This window comes from Pogona vitticeps, chromosome 9 (genome assembly GCF_051106095.1).
Source record: "Pogona vitticeps strain Pit_001003342236 chromosome 9, PviZW2.1, whole genome shotgun sequence".
In the NCBI taxonomy this organism is placed as follows: domain Eukaryota; kingdom Metazoa; phylum Chordata; class Lepidosauria; order Squamata; family Agamidae; genus Pogona; species Pogona vitticeps.
Window position 1 is genome coordinate 27,338,716 of NC_135791.1, and position 20,232 is coordinate 27,358,947.

A 20,232-nucleotide genomic window follows, 5' to 3' on the forward strand; every position below is an offset into this window, starting at 1 on the left:
TAGGCTGAGCAGAGACCTGGGAAGCCTCAAGAAGCAGCAGCCAATGGCCCTTTAAGTGGAAACAGCAGCTCCTCCAGGGGCCTCCCGTCAGGCCCAGCAAAATCCAGGAACCCAGAGCCACCCCACCCAGGACTGTCTCAACATGCTTCCGAGCCCCACTTAACACACGTCCCTTCTCATGTCCCCCAGCCTCCATACACTCCGCAGCCTCCTCCGCCACAGCCCCCCCAGCAGCCTCCTGGCCCAGCCCCCCCAGGCCCACAGCAGCCACGCTCCCCACAGCGCGAGCCCCAGCGGGTCTCCCACGAACAGTTTCGCGCCGCCCTACAGATGGTGGTTGATCCAGGCGACCCCAGGACCTACCTGGACAACTTCATCAAGATCGGCGAAGGCTCCACGGGCATCGTCTGCATTGCCACCGTCAAGAGCACTGGGAAGCTGGTGGCCGTCAAGAAGATGGACCTTCGCAAGCAGCAGAGGCGGGAGCTGCTCTTCAATGAGGTGGGTGGGTGGGAGGGAGGGAGGGAGGGAGGGGCTTCCCTGCTCCAAGTCCCTAGCACACCTCCGTCTGTGTGCTTGTGCATGTGTGAGAATAAGAGAGAGAGAGAACGAGGTTAGGCAGGTGGGTGGGTGAGTGGGGTTTTTCCTTCCTCTTTCCCCCAAAGGGGATAGTTGTAGTGCTTGAGGTAGCTTTCATGGAATTAGATTTTTAAAAAACTTGGAAGACATTTGCCCTGTCAATCTGTACATGCACGTAGATATCTAGCAGGGAGAAGTATTTCCGCTGAAACATCCTGTGACTTTTCCCAGGGGTGCCAGGGAGGGAGGTGTCACAGCAGCACTTTGGTGGAGAATGCTGTCTAAGGAATGTGTGTGGCCATTGTAAGTGAACTTCTTTCTGGCTCTCGCCTGCCGCTGTTGATGCACTTCAGGTCCCATTCAACGTTAGGAATCCCTTCATTCAGGCTGTGGGTTTTCCTTCCTTCTGCAACAGGAGACCCAGAGATTTCCTCCTTCCCTTCCGGCCCCAACTGTTCCTCTCTTCCCCTTTCTAGGTGGTGATCATGAGAGACTACCAGCATGAGAACGTGGTGGAGATGTACAACAGTTACCTGGTGGGTGATGAGCTGTGGGTTGTCATGGAATTCCTAGAAGGAGGTGCTTTGACTGACATTGTCACACACACGAGGTATGAAGGGTGGAGGAATGTGAGCCGTTTTTCTACTCCTTGGTTGCTTCCCTAACAAGAAAATTTTAAAAAAATTAAAAGGCTTGTTCAGCTTAAACTTGGGTGGGCTACACCTCACTCCTTTACCTCTCTGCCCATGTTGCAGCAAAGGTCTTTAGAGTACTAAAGGACCAAGAATGTTTGTGTCTGTGGGGGGAGGAAGAGACTTCTTTTCTGAGTCTGTTCAGAGCCTGCTTTTACTTCAAGGCTTGCTTGTTCCTTGCGTTTCCTCCAAATGCTGAGTTAAATGCCAGAGTCCTGGAGGTGGGCTCTTCTGGGTTGTTTTGTTAGAATCATTTGTGGGTGCAGAATTTCCAAAAGCAGGGAGCCCTGGAACTCGAGAGGACAAAATACACAAGGGGCCAGAGACAGGCAGAGCCTTGCAGCCCTACAAGTCCCTTGAGAAGCAGCAGGGCTGTCTTGAAAGGAAGGCTGATGGATCAAGCTTTATGTGCCCCCCCATGCCCTCCATGGTCATTTCTGTCTGTCTCCCACGATAGTAGAACTCTAGGTCACCCAACAAAATCAAAGGGCTGCAGGTTCAGTTCAGACCAGAGAAAGTCTCTTTTTACACAGCATGTGGAATTCCCTTCCTCAAGATGACCACTGGCTGAGCCAGCCTTAGAGGAGGAGGAAAGTCCGTGGGTCTGGCATTGACCGAAGCAGCCGAAGGGCATTTCCCCTTCAGGGCGAGCCTGCCAGACAACCAACCAGCCAGCATGCTTGCTCTTAACTCCCTTTTCTGTAGGAAAGGATTTGTCTGCCTGCCCCAGCCTGTGGACTTACAGAGACAATTGGCTGACCACCGAGGGCCCGCAGGGTGATGGGTTAGATGTGCGCCATCAGGTCCAATCTGGCTTTTGAGCTGCTCTTAAGAGTCCCGTGAGAAGAGGGGCATGTGCAACAAATGCTCTGTGTTCTGCCTCCAGGATGAATGAAGAGCAGATTGCGGCTGTCTGTCTGTCAGTCCTGAAGGCGCTTTCAGTCCTCCATGCCCAGGGGGTCATCCACCGCGATATCAAGAGCGATTCCATTCTGCTCACGCATGATGGCCGGGTGAGTGGCAGGTGTCCCAGGCACTGATCCTAAGGTTGCAGAGCCCTCGGTTTCATCTCAGGACCACCCGTGTGTTAGCTGAAGGAGGCCTGCCTTGTCTGCTCACCGGCACTTGGTGGAGTGTGCAGGGATGTCCCTTAAAAAAGGCAACAGGTGCCAAATTCACTCACCAGGATGCTGTGGTGGTTTGGATGACCATACAGCTGGAGCAGGCAAAATGGGACTTCCCTGGTCTTGTTTGACTGCAACCCTCATCCTCTCTTTCTGGCACAGTCAGCGTTGGGAATTATGGGAGCTGCAGTCCAGCAAGGTCTGGAGGGCTGCGCCCAATCCTTCAGCGCATAGATTTTCCTTCGGTTGTTCTGGTCTTCTTTCTGTTTCCCATCTCCTATGAAGGGGCCAGGCCTGACCTTCAGTGCTGGAAACAGTTTGGGACCAGTTTTTTTGAAAGGCAGCTTAGGTTGAGCAAGTTGTCAGGTAGAAACAGCAGGGACTTGACATGGTGGTGTCAACTCCTGGGAGAGCTGCCCCCCTGAGGGCTGTTTGACCTTCTGTCTGGTGGTCTGAGGGCTGAGCTTGGAAAGGGCCAAAGCTTCATGTTGGTGGAATTGTTATCCTTCAATATGTGTTTATTTGGTGTTTTTTTTTTAAACCCCAGTGCCTTTCCTGTTACATGCTCATCTGTTCGGTCCATTTATATTTTGCTGGTCAGCTTCACCCTAGTAGGCAGGGCAGGAATAAAATAGTCCTGCTCTTGGGTTGGTTATCAATGGCTGAGCGACAAGGTCTACAGTGCCACCTGCTGACTTATTTGTAGTAGTGCAGATCCGTCTCATTGCTCTCCCAGGTCTTCGTGCTCTGTCTCTGGAGTCATGAAAAACCCTACCTTTCTTCCAAAAAAAAAAAAAAGAAAGAAAAAGAGGCCCAGGGTGGCTTTCAAGGGCTGTTGCATTGTTGTTTTATTAAAGAAAAAGAAAAGAAAATCTCCCAAGGAGTTCTACATTCTCCTTCTGGTGAAGATTTGGACATAGGAACTGTTGCTTGAAGGGCAACTTACGCCACTCTTTATGACTTCTCCATAAATCTAATTGCAGCAAAATGAAAAACTGTTTCCTGCATTGGACTGATGGCAGAAAATTGGACGGCATGGGAGGGGAGAATCTCAGAATTAGAGTTTGCAGGGAAAGGGTTTCTTGTCATATATCTGATAAAAAGAGTCCTCCTTCCACTCCTGGGAAACCCTGGAAACCTGGCAGCTACGAGTCTGGTAGTTTGTAATCCTGGAACTGGAGCAGTGCAATCCGCGTGAAGCCCCAAAGGAAAGAGCGTTCAGCGCCTGCATCGGCGTCTTGCATTCACCACTAATCACATTCGGTTTTCTTGGCTACCTTGCAGGTCAAACTTTCTGACTTTGGATTTTGCGCACAAGTGAACAAGGAGGTGCCGCGGCGGAAATCCCTCGTTGGAACTCCATACTGGATGGCGCCTGAGCTGATCTCCCGGCTGCCCTATGGCCCAGAGGTAAGAGGGGTGGGTGGGAAGGGGCTTCAACGCGGTGTCCTTCACCAGTTCTCCTGCTGCCATTCCAGGGCTCTAAGTGGGACTTGGAGGGGGGGGGTGGGCAAGGGGGGAGGGGCAGTTCATCCTACTTTGATGGCATTTGAGGAGGATTTTATTATGACCTGGTGGAGAAGGAGAGATTGCGGAACGGCTGAACATGTGGCGCTGTCGATCTCTTTCATCTGTGGGTTTCCCTGGCAGTGGCCTCAGAGGGAGCCTCTTCTTGACTTCTCCAGGCAGATCTTGGAGAACCGAGATTCCAGGCCTGAGCATCTTTGGGCAGGCTTGCAGAACTCCCTGCTGAGCCGGTCTTTGTGTTTGGGCTGGGGAGGCTTTGGTGGAGGTTCTTTCTTACTGCAATTTTTATTTCTCACTCTCTGGTCAGTTGTGAGCCCTCAGGATGGGTGGGCTGCAAAATGCAGCTGCTTCGGTACAGAAGGTGATGACCCTCGGGCCTGTTTTACCCACCCAGTTCCATGAGAGAGAGAGAGAATAGGCCAGAGGAGTTGGCGGCTCTTCCACTTAACTCTTTCCCACCTTCACTGTGTGTTCCTCTTTTAGGTTGACATCTGGTCCCTTGGGGTGATGGTGATAGAAATGGTGGACGGGGAGCCCCCTTACTTCAACGAGCCTCCTCTAAAAGCAATGAAGATGATCCGGGACAACCTGCCCCCCAAACTAAAAAATGTGCACAAGGTAAGGGGAGCTGTCTCCTCGCTTGCCTTCCTTTCCCTTCCTCTTCTTGGGAGTGTCAGATCTGGGTCAGGCTTTAAGTGCCAGCCCAGTGAAGGAGGGTGGAAAGCAGGGTGAGGGGCCTCTGTGTAAGTACACCAAGCCAGCAGGGTCAGCTGGTGATGTCAGCTGTCACTGAACTCTTCATCAGCTAATCATTTGAAAATTCATATGATATAATTCACATATAAATAATTAAGTAGTCAAAAAGCGAAAAGGGGTGTGTGTGTGTCTGTTTTCTATCAAAGCAAAGAGGTGTCCCAGTGACCACCATCTCAGGTGTTGCATCTTTGTGCAAGTAAAACTGTTGAAGATTTATAAGAAAATTAAATAAAAATTGTACCTTGGGACAATTAAGTGTTAAAATGCTGACAGAAAAGATATATTTGTAAGATTTGGTTTCTGGGTGATACGTGGGATGATCCGGCTGGGTGCACAGCTCCAAACAGTGACCTCCCCCCGAGTAACACACAACACCTTGGTTTCAAGTTGCATAGTTTGAACAGAGAAACCTAGATTTTTCTGTTCAGGAGAAAAACATTGTTTTCTTTTTTCATTTTAGTGGAACCCAGTTCATGAATGTTTTGTCCATTTCGTTGGGATTCAGGGACAAACTATCCTATTATATATTCTGTCTCGGTGCCTGCATAAAGCCCCAGAAGCCATTCTGATTGAACCTTTAACGGATAATCAATTTTATGCCGCCATTACATGCTGGCTTTGTTTGCCACCACGGCAGAAAAACCGTGTTTGCATTTTCAAAACAAATGCTCCCATTGATTGAACTGAGTTGATTAATATGGGAAGCTGTCACTGCCTATTCAGTTTTGTAATCAAAATTTTGCTCTTGGTTTTGATCATGATTGATTTTATCAAGATCAACATATGTAGGTTATAATGTGTGCCAGTCTGTGTAGCAAATGGGTTGAGAAGTTGTGAAGGTCCTCTGGTGAGATGCTGCCACAGAGACACGTGTTTGCTCTTCGTCATTGGCTTGAAAAAGCTTCCCTCGGAGAGAGTGTTCAAAAGGAGCTGGGGAGGGTGACCGCCTCCAGTGAAGTATGGGACTGGCCCTGGCAGAGAAACCCTCCCTGGTCTCCCCACTGAGGATGAAAAATCCTTGGCTCTGACATCCATGTGGGTGTCTTCCTGGCCAGAGTTGGATCTTAAGTGGCAGACCAGAGAAAGTCTCTCTCACTCTCCCCCCTCTCTCTCACAAACACACACACACACACACACACCAGCACTCACCCCTCCCCCCCCATCTTCTTTATCTTCTGCTTTGAATTTGTTCCCTAACTGCAAATAATAATTATTATTATTCCAGGTGCCACAGGACTTGGTAATGATTTTGCTGTCAAAGGCGAGAGAGCCACCTAGCGGTCCCTCTGGACATGTCTGGGGGACACCCAGGGTCTTTTCCTCTCTCGGCCTGCTGTGACTCACGCCACCTTGCTCTTCCTCTGCAGGTTTCTCCCTCCTTGAAAGGATTCCTTGACCGTTTGCTGGTCAGAGACCCAGCCCAGAGAGCCACCGCCAGCGAACTCTTGAAGCACCCCTTCCTAGGGAAAGCCGGGCCCCCTTCCTGCATTGTGCCCCTGATGAGACAGAACCGGATGAGATGAGAGAGGCAAAAGCAGCTGGACACCTGACCAAAGAGCGAGCAAGAGAGGCAGACTTCACAATCCCCCGGGCAGCCCCCCCAAGGCAGCTGTTCTCGCCATCGTTAGGGCTTGTTGCTCCCCTTCTCGCTCCCCTCTTCCCTGGGGGAGTGCAGTGAGTTCCTCCAGGCCGCCTGGGTGGAAAGGGCTCTTCGAGGGAGATTCGTCATCTCTCGTGGGACTCCCGGGCAGCCTTTCCTCATGGACTCTTCTTTGCCTGCGGACGACGCTGGAGCCCGAGATCTCTACACAGAAGTCCAGGTCGCCAGCCCCTGCTGCTGGTTTCCCACCTCTGGCAGGGACACACGCTCTGCGCGCCACCGTTCTGTACTACTGAGTTTGGCTGATTGGGGCGGGGGAGAGGTTAAAAGGCTGTAACATTTCTGGTTGCCACTTAGTCATTTGCTGTATATCTGAAATCTATGACATTGCTTTAATGCAGCAGGGCACGGGGTGGGGGAGCCAAAATCCTGTTCATCTCTATCCTGGCGTTGCAGAAATGATCTTGTTCTCCCCTGCTGGCCAGCTTATCTTTCCTTATAAGTCAGAAAAGATGGAAGGGCATTGGTAGAAGGGAGGAAACCCCCTCCCACAGGCTCCCAAGCACTGGGAACTTGGGTTTGTTAAGGTCGGAGGGACCGGAGAAGCATGAGCTGGTGTCTCCTTCTGGAAGGTAGATTTCAACTTAGCAAACAAGGGAAACACCCTTACCTTACCGCTGTTGGTGCTGCAGCTCCTGTTGCAGATGGTGTCTCAGGTCCCCAGCCTCCAGACAGGAAAGAGCCTCCTTCTCCAGAATTTCCTTCCTTGCAAAAAGAAAAAAGAAAAAGCTGGAAATTCTGCCTTGTTCAGAACTGCCACTGCAGTTGTCTTGAGTCCCCTGCCTAAAGCGAGCGGGCCCCAGGCCAAGGCAGAGTGTGTCGCTTTTCCCCCCAAACTGCCCCCGTTCGCAGGGACTGAATATCTCCTGGACCCAACTCGCGAGTCTTTCAGCATCTGCTCCACAGTTGACAGAAGAGCGTTCATGCTGCCTCAAAGGAGACAACGCTCCGGCGAGGGTGTCTGTTCATGTTTGGGGTGGAAAAGAAGACTTCTCTCTAGCAGTGACCCACTCCCTCCACCTAAAGAGACACCACCTACATGATGTGCCTGGGACCCCACAGAAAGGGGGAATTTCTGCAGGCCAGGTAACAACCAGGCATCGGTCTTGCCTCCTCGCTCACCCACTATCAAGTCTCTCTCCTGTTCTGGCAGGAACAGCCCCTGTTGGTGATGCTCTCCTGAGAAGTCTCTGTTAGGCAAAAGCCCTCGGCTTTGTGCCCAAGGTGGTTGAGCTCTGGAAGGAGCCAGGTCGCCGGTCGCTTCTCTCTGTGCTCACAGCGCCCTCCCGATCAGAAAAGGCTGGCGACCCAGATCAGAGCCTCTTGCTGTTCCCTTTGCTGGCTTGAACCCCTCTCCCACTTCCTGTGCCATCTGGAGAGGTCCCTTCTTGTTCTCGGTAGCGGCAGCCCTTCCCTTCGCTTGCTTTTGGGAGTCAGATTTCCTTTTGCTCTGGGTTTGTCCTGCCTCAGAGGGGAACTCTGGAGCCCCCCCCTCACTTTGTGGCATGTGCAGTGTTGCTGTGCTCTCTTGCTCTGCCTTGACCTGGCCCCAAGAAGGCGCTGGTCCTCTCCTCTCATGGGCAGCATGGTTTTTAGGTGGATGGGTGGGTGGGTAGAGATGTCCCCGAGTGGAGGCTGCCGGCAGCAGGTCAAGTGGCCTGGCTCCAAACAGCCTGACCTGGTGGGCTGTGGTTTCTCTCTCTCTCTGTATCTCAGCAGGAGCCCTGGAGGAGAGAATGGCCGCTCCTCTTGGCTGGCTGAGTGCAGTCGTGAAAGGCAGGGAAGCCTTTGCTTCCCTTCCGAATGGGGTGCCCCTGCACTCTTCTGGAACCATGGGTGGGGCAGCAGGCAGCGAGGCCAGGGAGGTCCTCGGGGAGCCTCGGGTGCCCCTGCTCACCTCCAGCGTGGCTCTCTTGGGTGGCCACGCTCCCTCCCATGCCCTGGGCACCTGCCCGGCTCAGACGGAGGCTTCAGCTCCCAGGCAGCAGAAGAGAAACATCCCTGAGGCTCTTGGGAGGGGGAGGGTATGTTGGGAGCCAGCGGCATCTGGAGGAGAGGGTCCTTGGGGTGGGGGGGAGAGTGGGGGGGATCAGATCAGCCCCCCCTCCAGGTGGAATAAGTGCAGGTGCCTCAATGAAGACGGAAGGACTCCCTGGTCCCTCCTGCCAGTCTTTTCCTTGCATGCTGTACAGTCTGGGCTTTTCTGCATGCCAGTTACGGGGTAGAGTTTTGCTTTTCTTTGAGGCTGCGGAACTTCCTTCCTGTCTGGCCTGAGGTTCTTGCAAGTGTACGTCTCCTTCACTGGGTTCCTTGTTTCCCATGGGGTGGGGAGGGACCATCTCCTTTTCTTCAGCCCAGGCCGCAAATAGCAAACAGGCCTCACCCTGGTGCCCCCGTTTGCTTAGCAGGTCTTGACACACGCACACCTCTCCCCCAGGTCATGGGTCTCCCAGCTTCCCCTTTGGGTGACCTTTAGGGGACTGTCCTCACAACGTTTTGGCACAGCCCCTTGAGAGGAGATCGTCAGATTCTTAGAAATGCATGGGCTGTGTTTCTCCTTGTTGGAAGGCTGTGTCTTGAGGAAGCCTTTCCTCAGAAGGGAAGTGGCTCCAGGTGCTGCTGGCCACCCCAGGCCACAACCCTGGAGCCGCCAGCCTCCGCGTTGTGAGCGCTTGGCGCTCTGCTTCTAGGCCCCCCTCTTTCCTCGCCAGGCCGAGGCTTCCTCAAACAGCTCTCCTTTCTCAACCTCCAAACAACCGAGTCGCCACCTGGGCCAAGCAGAGGAGGACCCAGAACTTGTCCGCACAGCCAGAGCCTGGTCCTCATGCTTCTGCTCACTCAGTCTACACCGCCACTGTAAGGCAGATCCAACCTGTGTCTTAAAAAGTGGGCTGTGCCTCTCTGGGGAATGGGTTTTAGCCACTCCGCAGCTTTAACTTCCAACCCCTGGGCAGAGCCTCCCCCTCTCCAGCCACTGGCCCCTCCCGGGTGGCTCATGCAAGGCGGTCAGAGGCCAGCTCCTGCCTTCCGTTGCATCAGGATTCTGTTTATCCACACCTACACACACACACACACTCTTTCTCTTCTGATTGTGCAAACACTTCCAAGATGCAAAAAAAAAAAAACACTACACTTCTCCGGCAGGGAAAATGATTTAAAATCTCATTTACTTTTAACTTGGGTGGGGAGTCATGCAGGGATAGTCTCTCTCTCTACTTCCGGATGTCACACCCCCTCCCAATGGGGCAACCTTAATCCCAGTTCCCCTGAGATGTAGGACTGGAATTCAAATGCAGGCCTGGTGGGACAGGCCCAAAAGCCTTTGTGTAGCCTGAATATTTTATATAACTGGAGGCTTGGGCTGAGGGATCCCCCCCCCTCCCTACACCTGTGAGAATGACTACTGATTCATTTTGTGGGTTTTTTGTTACCTTTTTTTAAGAAGAAAAGTTATTTATATTGTGTTGGGTTTTGTTTTTTTGTAACACACAACAGTATTTTGCATTGGGATGAATTTTAAAGATCTGTTTCATACAGACTGCTGTGACTAATTCTAGTAACGGTTCAGCCATGAGTTATACAAAGAACCTGGATTTCATGTCATTAGATTTGACTGTGGGTTTCTTTTCATTTCTCTCCTTTTCAGATGTGGTGTTGAACTTGGGTGAAGAGTTTTAAATAGTCAAAAATTCTAGTTTTACAATTACAAAGGTTTCTTGTCTGTTTGTTTCACTCTTGGGGCTTCTGAGGGAAGATCAGACTTGCAGGGGTGTGTGCGTGCGTGTGTGTGCACATTAAGGAAGGGCTAAAATGTACAAATGGAATTCACGCAGCTGAATGCTTTCAGAGTGTAGCACCTCCTATTACTTCCAGAGTTCCTGTATTAGTTTTTCCTTGGACATGATATTTAAATGTCTTCCACATAGAAAGCCCTTGTGAAGGGTTAAGGGTTGAACTAAAGAGGTTTGTGTTTCCTTCCCCTCTCTCTGTTCAGAGCTGGTAATAGTTCAAGAGAATTCCTTGAAGGGGGGGGGGGTGGCAGGGCTGTCTAGGAGAGAGAGAGAGAGAGAAATGCCTCTTTTGTCCTGCACGGTGGGATTCTTGTCTTGGGTCCCAAGTGCTGGAGATCCAGGTAAACCAAAGCTTTCAAGAGCTCAGGAGGCATTCATCCAAAGAAACTGAAAATCCTCACACCCCTAATAATCATCACGGTAATAACAGCAACAGTCGGAGCACAGGGAGCAGAAATCCTTCATTTTCCCCCAGTGGTGTAATTTCCTCCCGCCCTGGGTTGCTCTTAAATCTCCTGGAGCCTTTTTTGCCTCACCTGCCTTCTAGATTAGCTCAATTGATTCTCAGTGGCCGCCTGCTCAGTCAAGAGTTCCACCAGAAGAGGAGGAGGAGGAGTGCGGTTGCAACCTCTGTGGGCAAAGGGCCGAGGGCCGACTGCCACAGGTTCTGCCAGGGAGACCTCTGGACTCTCCAGTCCCTGTCAGCGGTGCCTGGAACCTCCAGAGGACACCCACGTCATGCGCTGCTTCCAACTCTTCGCTACTTCTGTCTTCTGCCCACGCTGCCATCCTCTGATTTTGTTCTCCACATGTTCACCCCGTCGTGTGCTGGAGGGTCCTCCAGCGCCAGTGTAGGATTAGTCCTGTGTTCCATCTCCCACCCCCTGGGCCCAGTGGCCTCTCCGTGCCCACAGGGGCCTCTGCCTTGCAGCCACAGCATGAGACCCAGTTTCTTTTTAAATTCCACCTGCCTTCCCCAACCCCTGATTTTCATACCCGGCTCTCTGCTGAGGACTTCTGAATAGCTCAAAAGCTGGCATTGATTTTGTGATGCTTTAAGGAGACGAGCCCTATTAAATGTGTCTGACCCACTTCAGCATTTAATCTCCGCCAACTCCCCTGTCCTCAGGCCAAGGACCAAACCCAGTTTCAGATAAATTGTTGGAAAGGGGGCGCCATCCAGTTTTGGCCCGTGATCAAAGGCAGGCCGCCTGGTCTTGAAGAGCCTTGGCTCACAGAAGTTGCCTTGGTGGGACCCAGGCATTTTTGTAACAATGAGTAAGAATTCTTTCTTTGCAGGAGGGTTTTTAAACAAGTTTGACTGCCCTCTGAAAAGGCTGCTTTATCCCTGCCTCTGGGCCGGGCCGGGCTGGGCGAGGTGACCCCGGCGGAGATCCTTTCTCAACTCTCCCGGTCGGTCGGGGCCTCTCCCCTCCTGGCTCTTCACATTCTGCACATCTGATGAGGGTTTTGGCGTGCAGTTACACCCACGCCCGAACTGCTGGTGAACCTGGGGCAGCATTTCATTCTAGGGCGGCGGAAGGGAGAACCGAGCCTTGGGCAAGACCCTCGGTCCAGAAAATGCGCTTTCTGTGCACTGGAGAAGTCAAGCCACTGGGTGTCCTGCTTTGCCCCGGATCGTGTGCTTTATGTTCAGCCGCTGGATCTCTTCTGTGATGGGTGGGACGGCCTTCCTTTGGCTGCGGCCGGACCAGGAGTGCCCGCTGAACTGGTTGGCTAGGGAGGCAGCCTTCCTCCTGCTTCTCTCAGCATTTGAGAAGGGGCTTCTCTTGGTTGGGGAGGGGGCGGGGAGAGGGAAAGATACAATAATTCAGGCGCTCACACCATGTGCCAGATGGCTAAGACAACGGAGGCTTTGGGCGGTTTGAAAGGTGGGGGGAGCGGATTCTGACCGGGCGCAGCGTCTCTCCACCGGAAAGGACTGGTGGCCCCGGCAGCATCTTTCCCGCGACCCTCTCTTTCCTCACTTACGAGGCCACAAGAGGCACCGCTTTCTTCTGATTTCGGAGAACTAGATCCGGGCAGGATGAAACCGGGGGTGAATAGAGAAGACTGGCCCCACCTCGGACCGGCTCGGCAACTCTTTCTCTCCCCCCCCCCGACTGCCATGGGGCTGTCCTTCCCCCTGGAAAGGTGGGGCAGGAGCCGCCGGTCCGCCTTGAGGAGTGGCCCCCGGGCCGGGCGCGGCCGAGCCGGCCTCTCTCCCTCCCTCCCTCGGCGCAGGAGCGCGGACGATGGCCTCCCAGCACCAGCGCCGGCAACCGGCCTCGCCGCCCGACTCGCCCGCGGAGCCGCAGCGCTTCGAGGCCCGCTGGGAGCTGAGCCGGAGGGGGGTCGTGGGGCCGCCCGAGCCGGCGGAGGGATGGCAGGCCCTGCAGCCTTTCGAGAGGAACCTCCTGCGGAACCCCAACCCCGAAGGTAGGCGCGGCCCCGATCCCGACCCCCCCCAGTCCCGACCCCGACCCACCGGGCCAGCCTGCCTGCTCGGGACGCCAGAGGAGAGGAGGCGCCTCCCCGCGCCCGGCTTGGACAGCCTCGCTGGGGAGGAGGGAGGGAGAAGAGGGAAGCCCCCCCCCCGGTGTCCTCCCCCCCCCCCGGAGTCCTCCTGAAGCCCCTTGGGCAGCACAGCAGGGCCGCGCTGGTGTGAGTTCAAGGGGTCGCCGGCGGGCGGGGGGGCACTTGCGTCGGCCGCCTCCCTTGACCGCCAAACCCCCCGAAAGCTGCCGGCGAGGCTTCCAGGGGCCACGAAGGCGGCTCCCCGCGGGGGCTCCGAGGCGCCGAGCCCGTTTCCCTGCCTCTTGCAGCGTGTCCGGCCTGATGGAGAGGCTGGACCAGCTGAAGTTTGCAGGCGCTTTGGGGCCGTGTTGGGTGTGGAAGGCAACGGAGGGGGTGCGTCCCTCCCCTCTTTCCCTGCCCCCCACCCTCCCCCGCCTTGCAAGCCCTCAAGAAGGAGGCAAACCGCTCCAGTCCTGCTGCCAGAGGCGGAGTAGCCCCCCCCCCCGCCCCGCCTTGTGAAGGTGCAGGACGCTCGGCTCAGCTCGTTATTCAGGCATCTCAGGTAAGGAAACCTCACCCCTGGTACAGGAAAAGCCACAGGCCTGACCCAAGCAGCAGCAACCAGCGGACTGTGACTGAGGGGCTGCCCGAAAGATGAGCTGCCCAGAGGGGCCACCCGCCTTGCTCCATCATGTTCTGGGCTGGCTGGGGCTCCCAAAAGGAGCACCCCAACAAAATGTTGCAGCTTGGGGAGTGGCCCCCATGTGCCAGCTCAGGCACCCAGGTGTAGAGACGAAAAAGTTGCTTCTTGTTCTCTTCCGGGCGGGAGGGAGCAGCGCCCTCCTCAAGGCTTCTTTGTGGCCTTAAGCCGAGGAGTGTCGTTTTGGCCCGTCATGGTTTCAGGGCAGCCACAGGGCAGGGCAGGGTGAGAAGGAAGGTGGGATCCTTCCTCTGCCAAACCCACTGGTGGTGCAGGATCCCTGGGGGCTGCCTGGACTTGTGGGTGTTTATCCAGCCCAGTCACGCTGTGGTTGGCCTCTGCCCCGGTTGGTGCCATCAGCCTGAAGGCTGGAGGGAGGGAATCCCTAACGATCATTGTTAATTGGCAATCACCATCTTTGCATGCTTGCAAAGCGAGTCAGTGCCTCCTAGGTCTTCCCTGTCACTATGAATTAGAACAGCGCTTTTTGGTAGTAAATGCCAGTTAGATTCCATGGCGGTGAGACAGGATCCTGCTCAGGGTGTATGTGCGTGTGGCAAAACGAAAGGGTTGCTGACAGGGTTTACTGCCTCCCCCAAGACGGCGTAGCTTTAACTCTCTGTGGAAACCGGATCCTTACACTACTATCTACTTGAGTTCAGTGACGTGTTCCTCCTGGGATCAGGAGATGGAGGGGCTATGTAAAGCTCACATGCCGACACCTTCCCGTTCTCTCTTCTCTTTCTTCTGCCACTGAAACCTGTTATTCCTTCCCAACAACCCATCACAAAGCATGACAAACTGAATTTGCAGGCTGTTCGGGCTGGGGTGCCAAAAGCTTCTGCTGTGACCATCAGACACTTCCAGCACTTAAGGAATCCCTTTTTCTATTTGCACATCCTCTTTAATGCCTACCTTGACCCCTAAAGTGTGTTACTGGGGACGTTTTCTCTCCGTCATGATGGAGTCATAGACGGGTGGCTTTAGCATGTGCAGGACACTCTATATACACCCAGAAACTCTTTCTGTCTTGTGTTGGCTCCACCTTTTCCATTTGGGCGAAAGAGAGCAGTGCAGAGCCTGAGACCTGCAGGTTGGTCTAGGAATTCCTTCTGGTCTAATTTTTGAAAAAGAGAAAGAAAGAAAAAACCCCACAATCCAATTCCAGACCCAGCTTGAAAAGAGAGCATGGTCCACCAGCAAAGCTGTTCTCTCTCTTGTGTTCCTCTCAACGGGACATGGGCAGAAGAGCTTCTGAGTCAATTGAGCTCCCTGGGTTAGAACTGTTTACTTTCCATGAGTTCAGAAAAGTTACTGTTTTTGGACCAGGACTCCCAGAATTGGCCAGGCTAGCTGGGGAAGTGGCTTGTCCGGGTTTGATTTAAGGCCACAGTTCTCCTCTTCAATCCACACCATATGCAGATACCCGCCTACAGGCAAAGCGTGGGGTACCTGGTCAGCAGGGGAGGCGGGAGGGTCTGGTCCAAGGCACGGCACGGCACAGCGTGGGATGGTGGGGCTGGGCTTAGCTTTTAAAAGGGAAGCTGGAAAGATCCCCATTCCCTGCGGCTGTATCTCCAGTTCCACATTTTCTTTGTTCCAGGGGTGAACATATCTGAGCCAGCCCCCCCATGCTTGCCTCAAGCACCTTGCAAGCCCATGGACTTCGAAGGTAAGCAGCGCCAGAAGGACCAGGCAGGCTGGGTTTGTCATAGCAAAAGATGGACTTGTCTTTGCAAGGATCAGGATTTCCATCTTCAGGATTTTGAAAATTGCCAGTGTGCCTCTGAGCATGTGTGAAAGGAGTCTTCCTGCATTTAGGGCCCACCTCAGTAGGGGTGGGCCCTAACCTGGCCCTCTATAAAGGTGGAGGACTTTTTATTATCCTGAGGATGGTGGGAGTCGATCTGTGTGTGAAATGGTGGAGAAGGGAAACCCAGGTCTTGATTGCCTTGATTCAATAGCTCCCTCCCCCTCAACACCTTTTATAATACCATACCTTATGACCCCAAAAGCTTGCACAAAAATTTGGGCCTCCCCCCCCATTTTTAATAAATTGGCTCATTAAAATATCATAATAATATGGATTTTGGGCTCCTGTGGCTGAAGTTTTTAGCTTTGTTAAAAGTGGCTGCCCATCAGAGGCGAATCACAGTTTGCCTTTGTGAAGTTTGTTGATGAAACAGTTTGTAAAGAGAAAATACACTCTATATGTAGTCAGTGGCACTGTGAATTGGGGGCACCACATTTGGTAGCTGTCCTTATCATTGGTGTGCCCCTTTCAGACATTTTCAGAGGCTGGCAAGTGAGCGTTGAACCTGTCCCTGCCGAGGACGAGGAAGCCCCCTCGAAGCTCACCTCTCCGTGCTACAGGTGAGCAAAGTGCCTCCCTCCATCAGGACTGGTAAGCAGGCTGAGTCTCCCTGGACTGGGTGAGCCCATCTCTTGCTGTCCTTTTGCCCTTTCCAGATGGTGCATCAAGCAGCAGCGGGTGGACTTGCTGGCGGAAGGCCTCTGGGAGGCGCTCCTGGACCAGTACCAACCCAACATCACCATCATGGACTGGTAAATAAGGAAGGGAGGGAGGGAGGGAGGGAGGGAGGAAGGGAGGGAGGGAGGGATGGATGGATGGATGGATGGATGAAAGGAAAGGAGAAGGAGAAGGAGAAGGAGAAGGAGAAGGAGAAGGAGAAGGAGAAGGAGAAGGAGAGTGAGCAAGCCTTCTAGGCTCCAACTCAGCTGCAGCAGGACCCGGCCCGGGAGTGGGGAGGGGATGGCAACCTGGAGTCAGGTGTCTGTTTCTAGCAACACTAGAAGTGTTCTCCTGAGCTGCCCACCCACAGTTCTGAAAACTGCAATATACAGTATTTTGTTTCGGGTCTTTGAGGATCCTGTGTGATGGGTGTTTTCACATCAGATGTTACAAAGCAAGCCTCTTGCCTTGTTCCAAGTGTTGAGATTGTAGCACTGATCTGACCCAAAATGTCATCAAATCAATATTATTCCCTTCCCCACAAATATTAGGGCTCAAAAATTAAGAGGATGTTTTCAGAGATGTCAGCTTGTTTGTCTATACCAGTGGTTCTTAACCTTTGTTACTCGGATGCTTTTGAACTGCAACTCCCAGAAACCCCAGTCAGCACAGTTGGTGGTGAAGGCTTCTGGGAGTTGCAGTCCAAAACTCCTGAGTAACCCAAGGTTAAGAACCAGTGGTCTATACAAAGGAAGAGGGAAAGCAAAGTCTTTGTGGCACCCTAAAACTTAGAACTGATTTCTCTCAGCACAATTACACAGGAATTGCAGTCCACCATTTTGTGGATTGTAATCTCTGAACGTTGACACTGCAATAAATCTGTTAATCTTCTGTGCATACATTTGTGATACAAATGAAGATGAATTTCTTGGTGTAGCTCTGGTGGAGGGGGAGGGCAGCAGTCTGATGTGAAAGTCTGTCCCGTGGGCTCTTGTGTAGGGGTGCTAGTGAGGGTGCTGAGGTGTGGGTGCCTGGGAGTTCCTAGATGATTTGGGCAACCGGGCCAGGCCGCTCTGTGGAGCTCCTGGCCAGCTTGTCCGCAGTCACTGGGTCTTTTCCTCCCCTCAGGTACGAAAACAGCACCTTGGCCCCGCCGGTCTATGAGCTTCACATCCGGCTCCTGGGAACCACAGAGACTGCGGTGATCAGAGAATTTCACCACGTGGCCTCTCTAAAAGAGCGAGATGGGAAGAACAAGGACTGGCACCATGTAAGAGAAAGCTACTGTGATCCCTGGGAAAACCAAGGCCAAGAGAGAATGGACGAGGGGTGCTCAAGGAGTCTGTGCCCGAGAAGGGGGCAGGAGACCGTTGAACGCTTTGTATCCCAGATCCCAAGCTAAGGAGTCTGTTCGTCTTACGTAGTTATAGCCGTTTAGCCCCCTTGCCTACGCACAAGGCATTCTGGGAATTGTAGTTGCGGTGACCCATTTTGTATCCTCTCAGGCTCTCCAGCCTGGAACAGGAGCAAAGACTTCCCAGGATGTGGTGCAACTGCTCCAGATCCTGGAATCCTGCAGAAAGGAGCCATGGCCGTTAAAGTGCGCAGGGAGGGTTTTCGCCATGCCATGTAGACACACAGCGAGTTCAATAAGCCACACGAATGACTCTATGCATGAAGAACTATTTTTCTGAGGAAGGTGTCTGTCTGGGTGGAAGTAGGAAGGCAGGTGGGAGGGAGGGAGGGAGGGAGGGAGGGAGGAAGGGTTTTTCCTGGGTCTCCCGGTGCAGCCCCTCTGTTGCTTCAAAGTCTTCTCTTCTTCTTTCAAGGTTTCCCACGTCTTCCAGGACTACGGCCCGGGCGTCCGTTATGTCGACTTTCTGCACAAGACCAAGGAGGCCGAGACTCCTGCTGGGCTCCTCCGAACGAGAGTGACGGACAGCAGTGTCTCGGTGCAGCTGCGGGACTGAGGGGTGGGGGGAGGGGGGAGGGGCTGGCTCAGGTGCTTGCCTGGAGTTTGGGGAGGGGGTGTAGGACCCGGGAGGGCCATCTTCCAGGGCAGGCGTTTCCCCCATTGCGCGACCCCCAGAGATTTGGAGAAGAGATTTTTCTGGGCTTCAGACTCCCAGAATCCCCAGCCAGGGAGGCTCTGATACTGGGTGGCTTTCACGGACTCCGTTTATACCTCAGAGTGTCGAGCAAGAGTGCACATCTCAAGGGAGGAAGAGGTCCCCTCCTCTGCTCTCCACCCACCCTCAAAGGAACCTCTCCCTCCATATCCAACAAACGCCAGGAGAACCTAACAAGGGATGGCAGCCCCTTTCGCTGACACCCACTGCCGTTTGGGGCATGTTTACTCAGCCGCAGGACACGCGGTGTGACAGAATAACTTCCCATTATTTCCTGTTAAGAATGTGTATAACTGCAACCTTCCGCTCTTCGCACATCTGTACAGGGACCCTAATACAGGCCCATTGATGTTCCTATTAAGGTACCTTTAAGGAAAGAGTTGCTTTTTGAAATGTATTGCAGGGATCTCTGTGTGTGTGTGTGTGTGTGTGTGTGAATGGGTGAATGGGTGGGTGGGAAATCAGCCCTCAGGAACCTTGAAGGGGGGGGGGTCTTGATGTCACAGCTCCTGCCTCCATCATCACAGGGACCCTCGAGATGGCTGTGATGATCCAGCACTGAGGGGAGGTGGCTGTGATTCTGCTGGGAGGCACGGTCTTCATTACCTCTTGCCCCCCCCCCCGTGAAGGGCTGATCTCTGGCTTCCCAGTCTGAGGGTGGTTGCATCCTGGCCCCACATTCAGTCCCACACTGCCCCACACACTCCCACATCCCCGCACACAATCGCCTCCCCAGCCCTCCCTCTTCCCTAGACGGTCTTGCCAAATCTGAAGATGCCTCCGAGGAAAGAAGAGAATTGAAAACAGTTTGCTTGATTGGTGGGGATTATTGCGTTCTGCTCTTGGGCTGCTGAAGCCCCTTTCCAATTAAAGGCCTCCGACACGAGATGAAAATAAAAGCTCCTCCTACTTACTTGCTGACCTTGAGCTACAAAGAGGAGCGAGCGAACGAGGGAGAGACCCAACCTTTCCAAAGTCATGTTCCTTCGCTTTTAATTATATTGATCGTGACAAAGCGCAACAATAATAACCGAGATGAGACAGAGGGAGCGTTTGCCGCAAAGCGGATCTTGGGGAAGCAACAAGGCGGGGGGGGGGGAGAAACGGCTTTGAAGATGGAAAGTCTGCCCTAAAAACGCCCGAGAACAAAGCGGGAGGGGAAACAAAAACTTTAAACATCAGAGGGGACAAATCTTTCAGGCAGGGTGACAAAGCTGGAGATTGCCCTGATTTCTAAGCACAGGAGATTGCAGGGGGAGAAAGAGAAAGAACTCCCTTATGACCCACCAGCAGCGTTATTTATTTGTCATTGTTCTTGGTTTGGTGCCGGGAGATAATAAATCCACCTTGGTTTTTGCAGCAAGCCACGGTCGCCCTCTGGTCAGTGAGAAGCTTGAGCAAGCTCTTCGCTGCTAGAAAATGAAGGATGGGTGTTCAGCGCTTCGCTGGCATGCTGCAATTTTCCGGTTGGCCAGGATCGGCTGTTGTGGCAGCACCCTTGAAGAAGCGGGGGGCGTGTTTCTGGAAAGGCAGAGGCTTTTCTGGGGATCCTGGTTGGCAAGAGAGGGCAGCTTCGCGAAGGCGGCCTTGTGGGATGCTTCTGCATCAGCCAGGACGGACGGCCCAGACTGGGGACAGGGGAGTCAGGGATTCTTCATGCCGACAAGGCCGGAGGTGGCCAAAGCAGGGTCGCCCCTCTTGTCCCTCCCGCCTCTGACTCGGGCGCCTCAGGTGCACTTGCAGTAGTAAGCCGAGATGGCATTGTTCCAGTCGCCGAAGATCCCCCGCCTGTATTCTTGGAGACGAGGGTAGGACCCGGTCTTGAAGGTGCGGGTTTTGCCCCCTTTGCCCTTGGAGGACCAGACCACCAGCTGGCACTTCTGGGCCACCACCAGGGAAGAGACCTTGTTGTTGAACGCCGAGGGCACGTAGGGCTGGTCCTCCTCGGGGGGGACCAGCAGGACGTCGCCTGCGCAGCACTGGTTGTAGTAGGGGCTGTTCTCCGTGTAGAGCTTGGCACAGACCTTGGTGCCGTCGGCGTTCTTGAGGTCCGTCGGGACCGGGCACTCGGCCCACACCCCTGCCGCGAGCAGGGGGAGAAGGATGGCGAGGAAGAGGGGGCTGCGCAAAGAAGTCATGGTGGCTGCAGCAACCCAGGAGAAAGGATTCAGCCCTTCGGAAAAGAGGGTGCTTTATATCAAGCCGTTTCCGTCCCCTTGGCTGGGCTCCGAGGCAAGGCCATCGGGTGGACCTTGGGCTGGAGATAAGGGTGGGAGAGAGGAGG

At 53.7% G+C, this 20,232-nt stretch overlaps 3 protein-coding genes across 8 annotated transcripts in view; 2 read left to right on the plus strand and 1 right to left on the minus strand.

Annotated features, from left to right (window-relative positions):
• Nucleotides 1–10,048, plus strand: part of PAK4 (p21 (RAC1) activated kinase 4) — a 51,035-nt gene extending 40,987 nt beyond the window's left edge. For all 6 annotated transcript variants that reach the window (XM_072980117.2, XM_078379912.1, XM_020787046.3 and 3 more), the window contains 6 exons: nt 4–501; nt 1,056–1,189; nt 2,158–2,284; nt 3,680–3,805; nt 4,406–4,540; nt 6,046–10,048. In XM_072980117.2, coding sequence (XP_072836218.2) covers nt 4–501; nt 1,056–1,189; nt 2,158–2,284; nt 3,680–3,805; nt 4,406–4,540; nt 6,046–6,201 — 1,176 coding nt within the window. In that variant the 3' untranslated portion in view covers nt 6,202–10,048. The remainder of the gene's footprint in view (nt 1–3; nt 502–1,055; nt 1,190–2,157; nt 2,285–3,679; nt 3,806–4,405; nt 4,541–6,045) is intronic.
• A 1,908-nt stretch (nt 10,049–11,956) lies between these two features.
• NCCRP1 (NCCRP1, F-box associated domain containing) lies at nt 11,957–18,325 on the plus strand. Its single transcript, XM_072980120.2, has 6 exons — nt 11,957–12,568; nt 14,950–15,018; nt 15,632–15,719; nt 15,816–15,911; nt 16,948–17,089; nt 17,649–18,325. Exons 1-6 carry the CDS (start codon nt 12,385–12,387, stop codon nt 17,787–17,789), a joined length of 720 nt encoding a protein of 239 aa, XP_072836221.2. The 5' UTR covers nt 11,957–12,384; the 3' UTR covers nt 17,790–18,325.
• Nucleotides 18,326–18,924: 599 nt separating this feature from the next.
• Nucleotides 18,925–20,219, minus strand: SYCN (syncollin). The gene has a single exon (XM_020787224.3). The coding sequence runs from the start codon at nt 20,084–20,086 to the stop codon at nt 19,676–19,678; it is 411 nt and encodes a 136-aa protein (XP_020642883.3). The 5' UTR covers nt 20,087–20,219; the 3' UTR covers nt 18,925–19,675.
• Between the last annotated feature and the right edge of the window lie 13 nt (nt 20,220–20,232).

Bases quoted from the DNA above. Each gene is read 5' to 3' on its own strand.
- SYCN (XM_020787224.3), bottom strand. From the start codon at position 20,086: ATGACTTCTTTGCGCAGCCCCCTCTTCCTCGCCATCCTTCTCCCCCTG.
- NCCRP1 (XM_072980120.2), top strand. From the start codon at position 12,385: ATGGCCTCCCAGCACCAGCGCCGGCAACCGGCCTCGCCGCCCGACTCG. The intron at 15,019-15,631 runs GTAAGCAGCGCC...TGCCCCTTTCAG, and splicing joins CAAGCCCATGGACTTCGAAG to ACATTTTCAGAGGCTGGCAA. The intron at 15,912-16,947 runs GTAAATAAGGAA...TCCTCCCCTCAG, and splicing joins AACATCACCATCATGGACTG to GTACGAAAACAGCACCTTGG.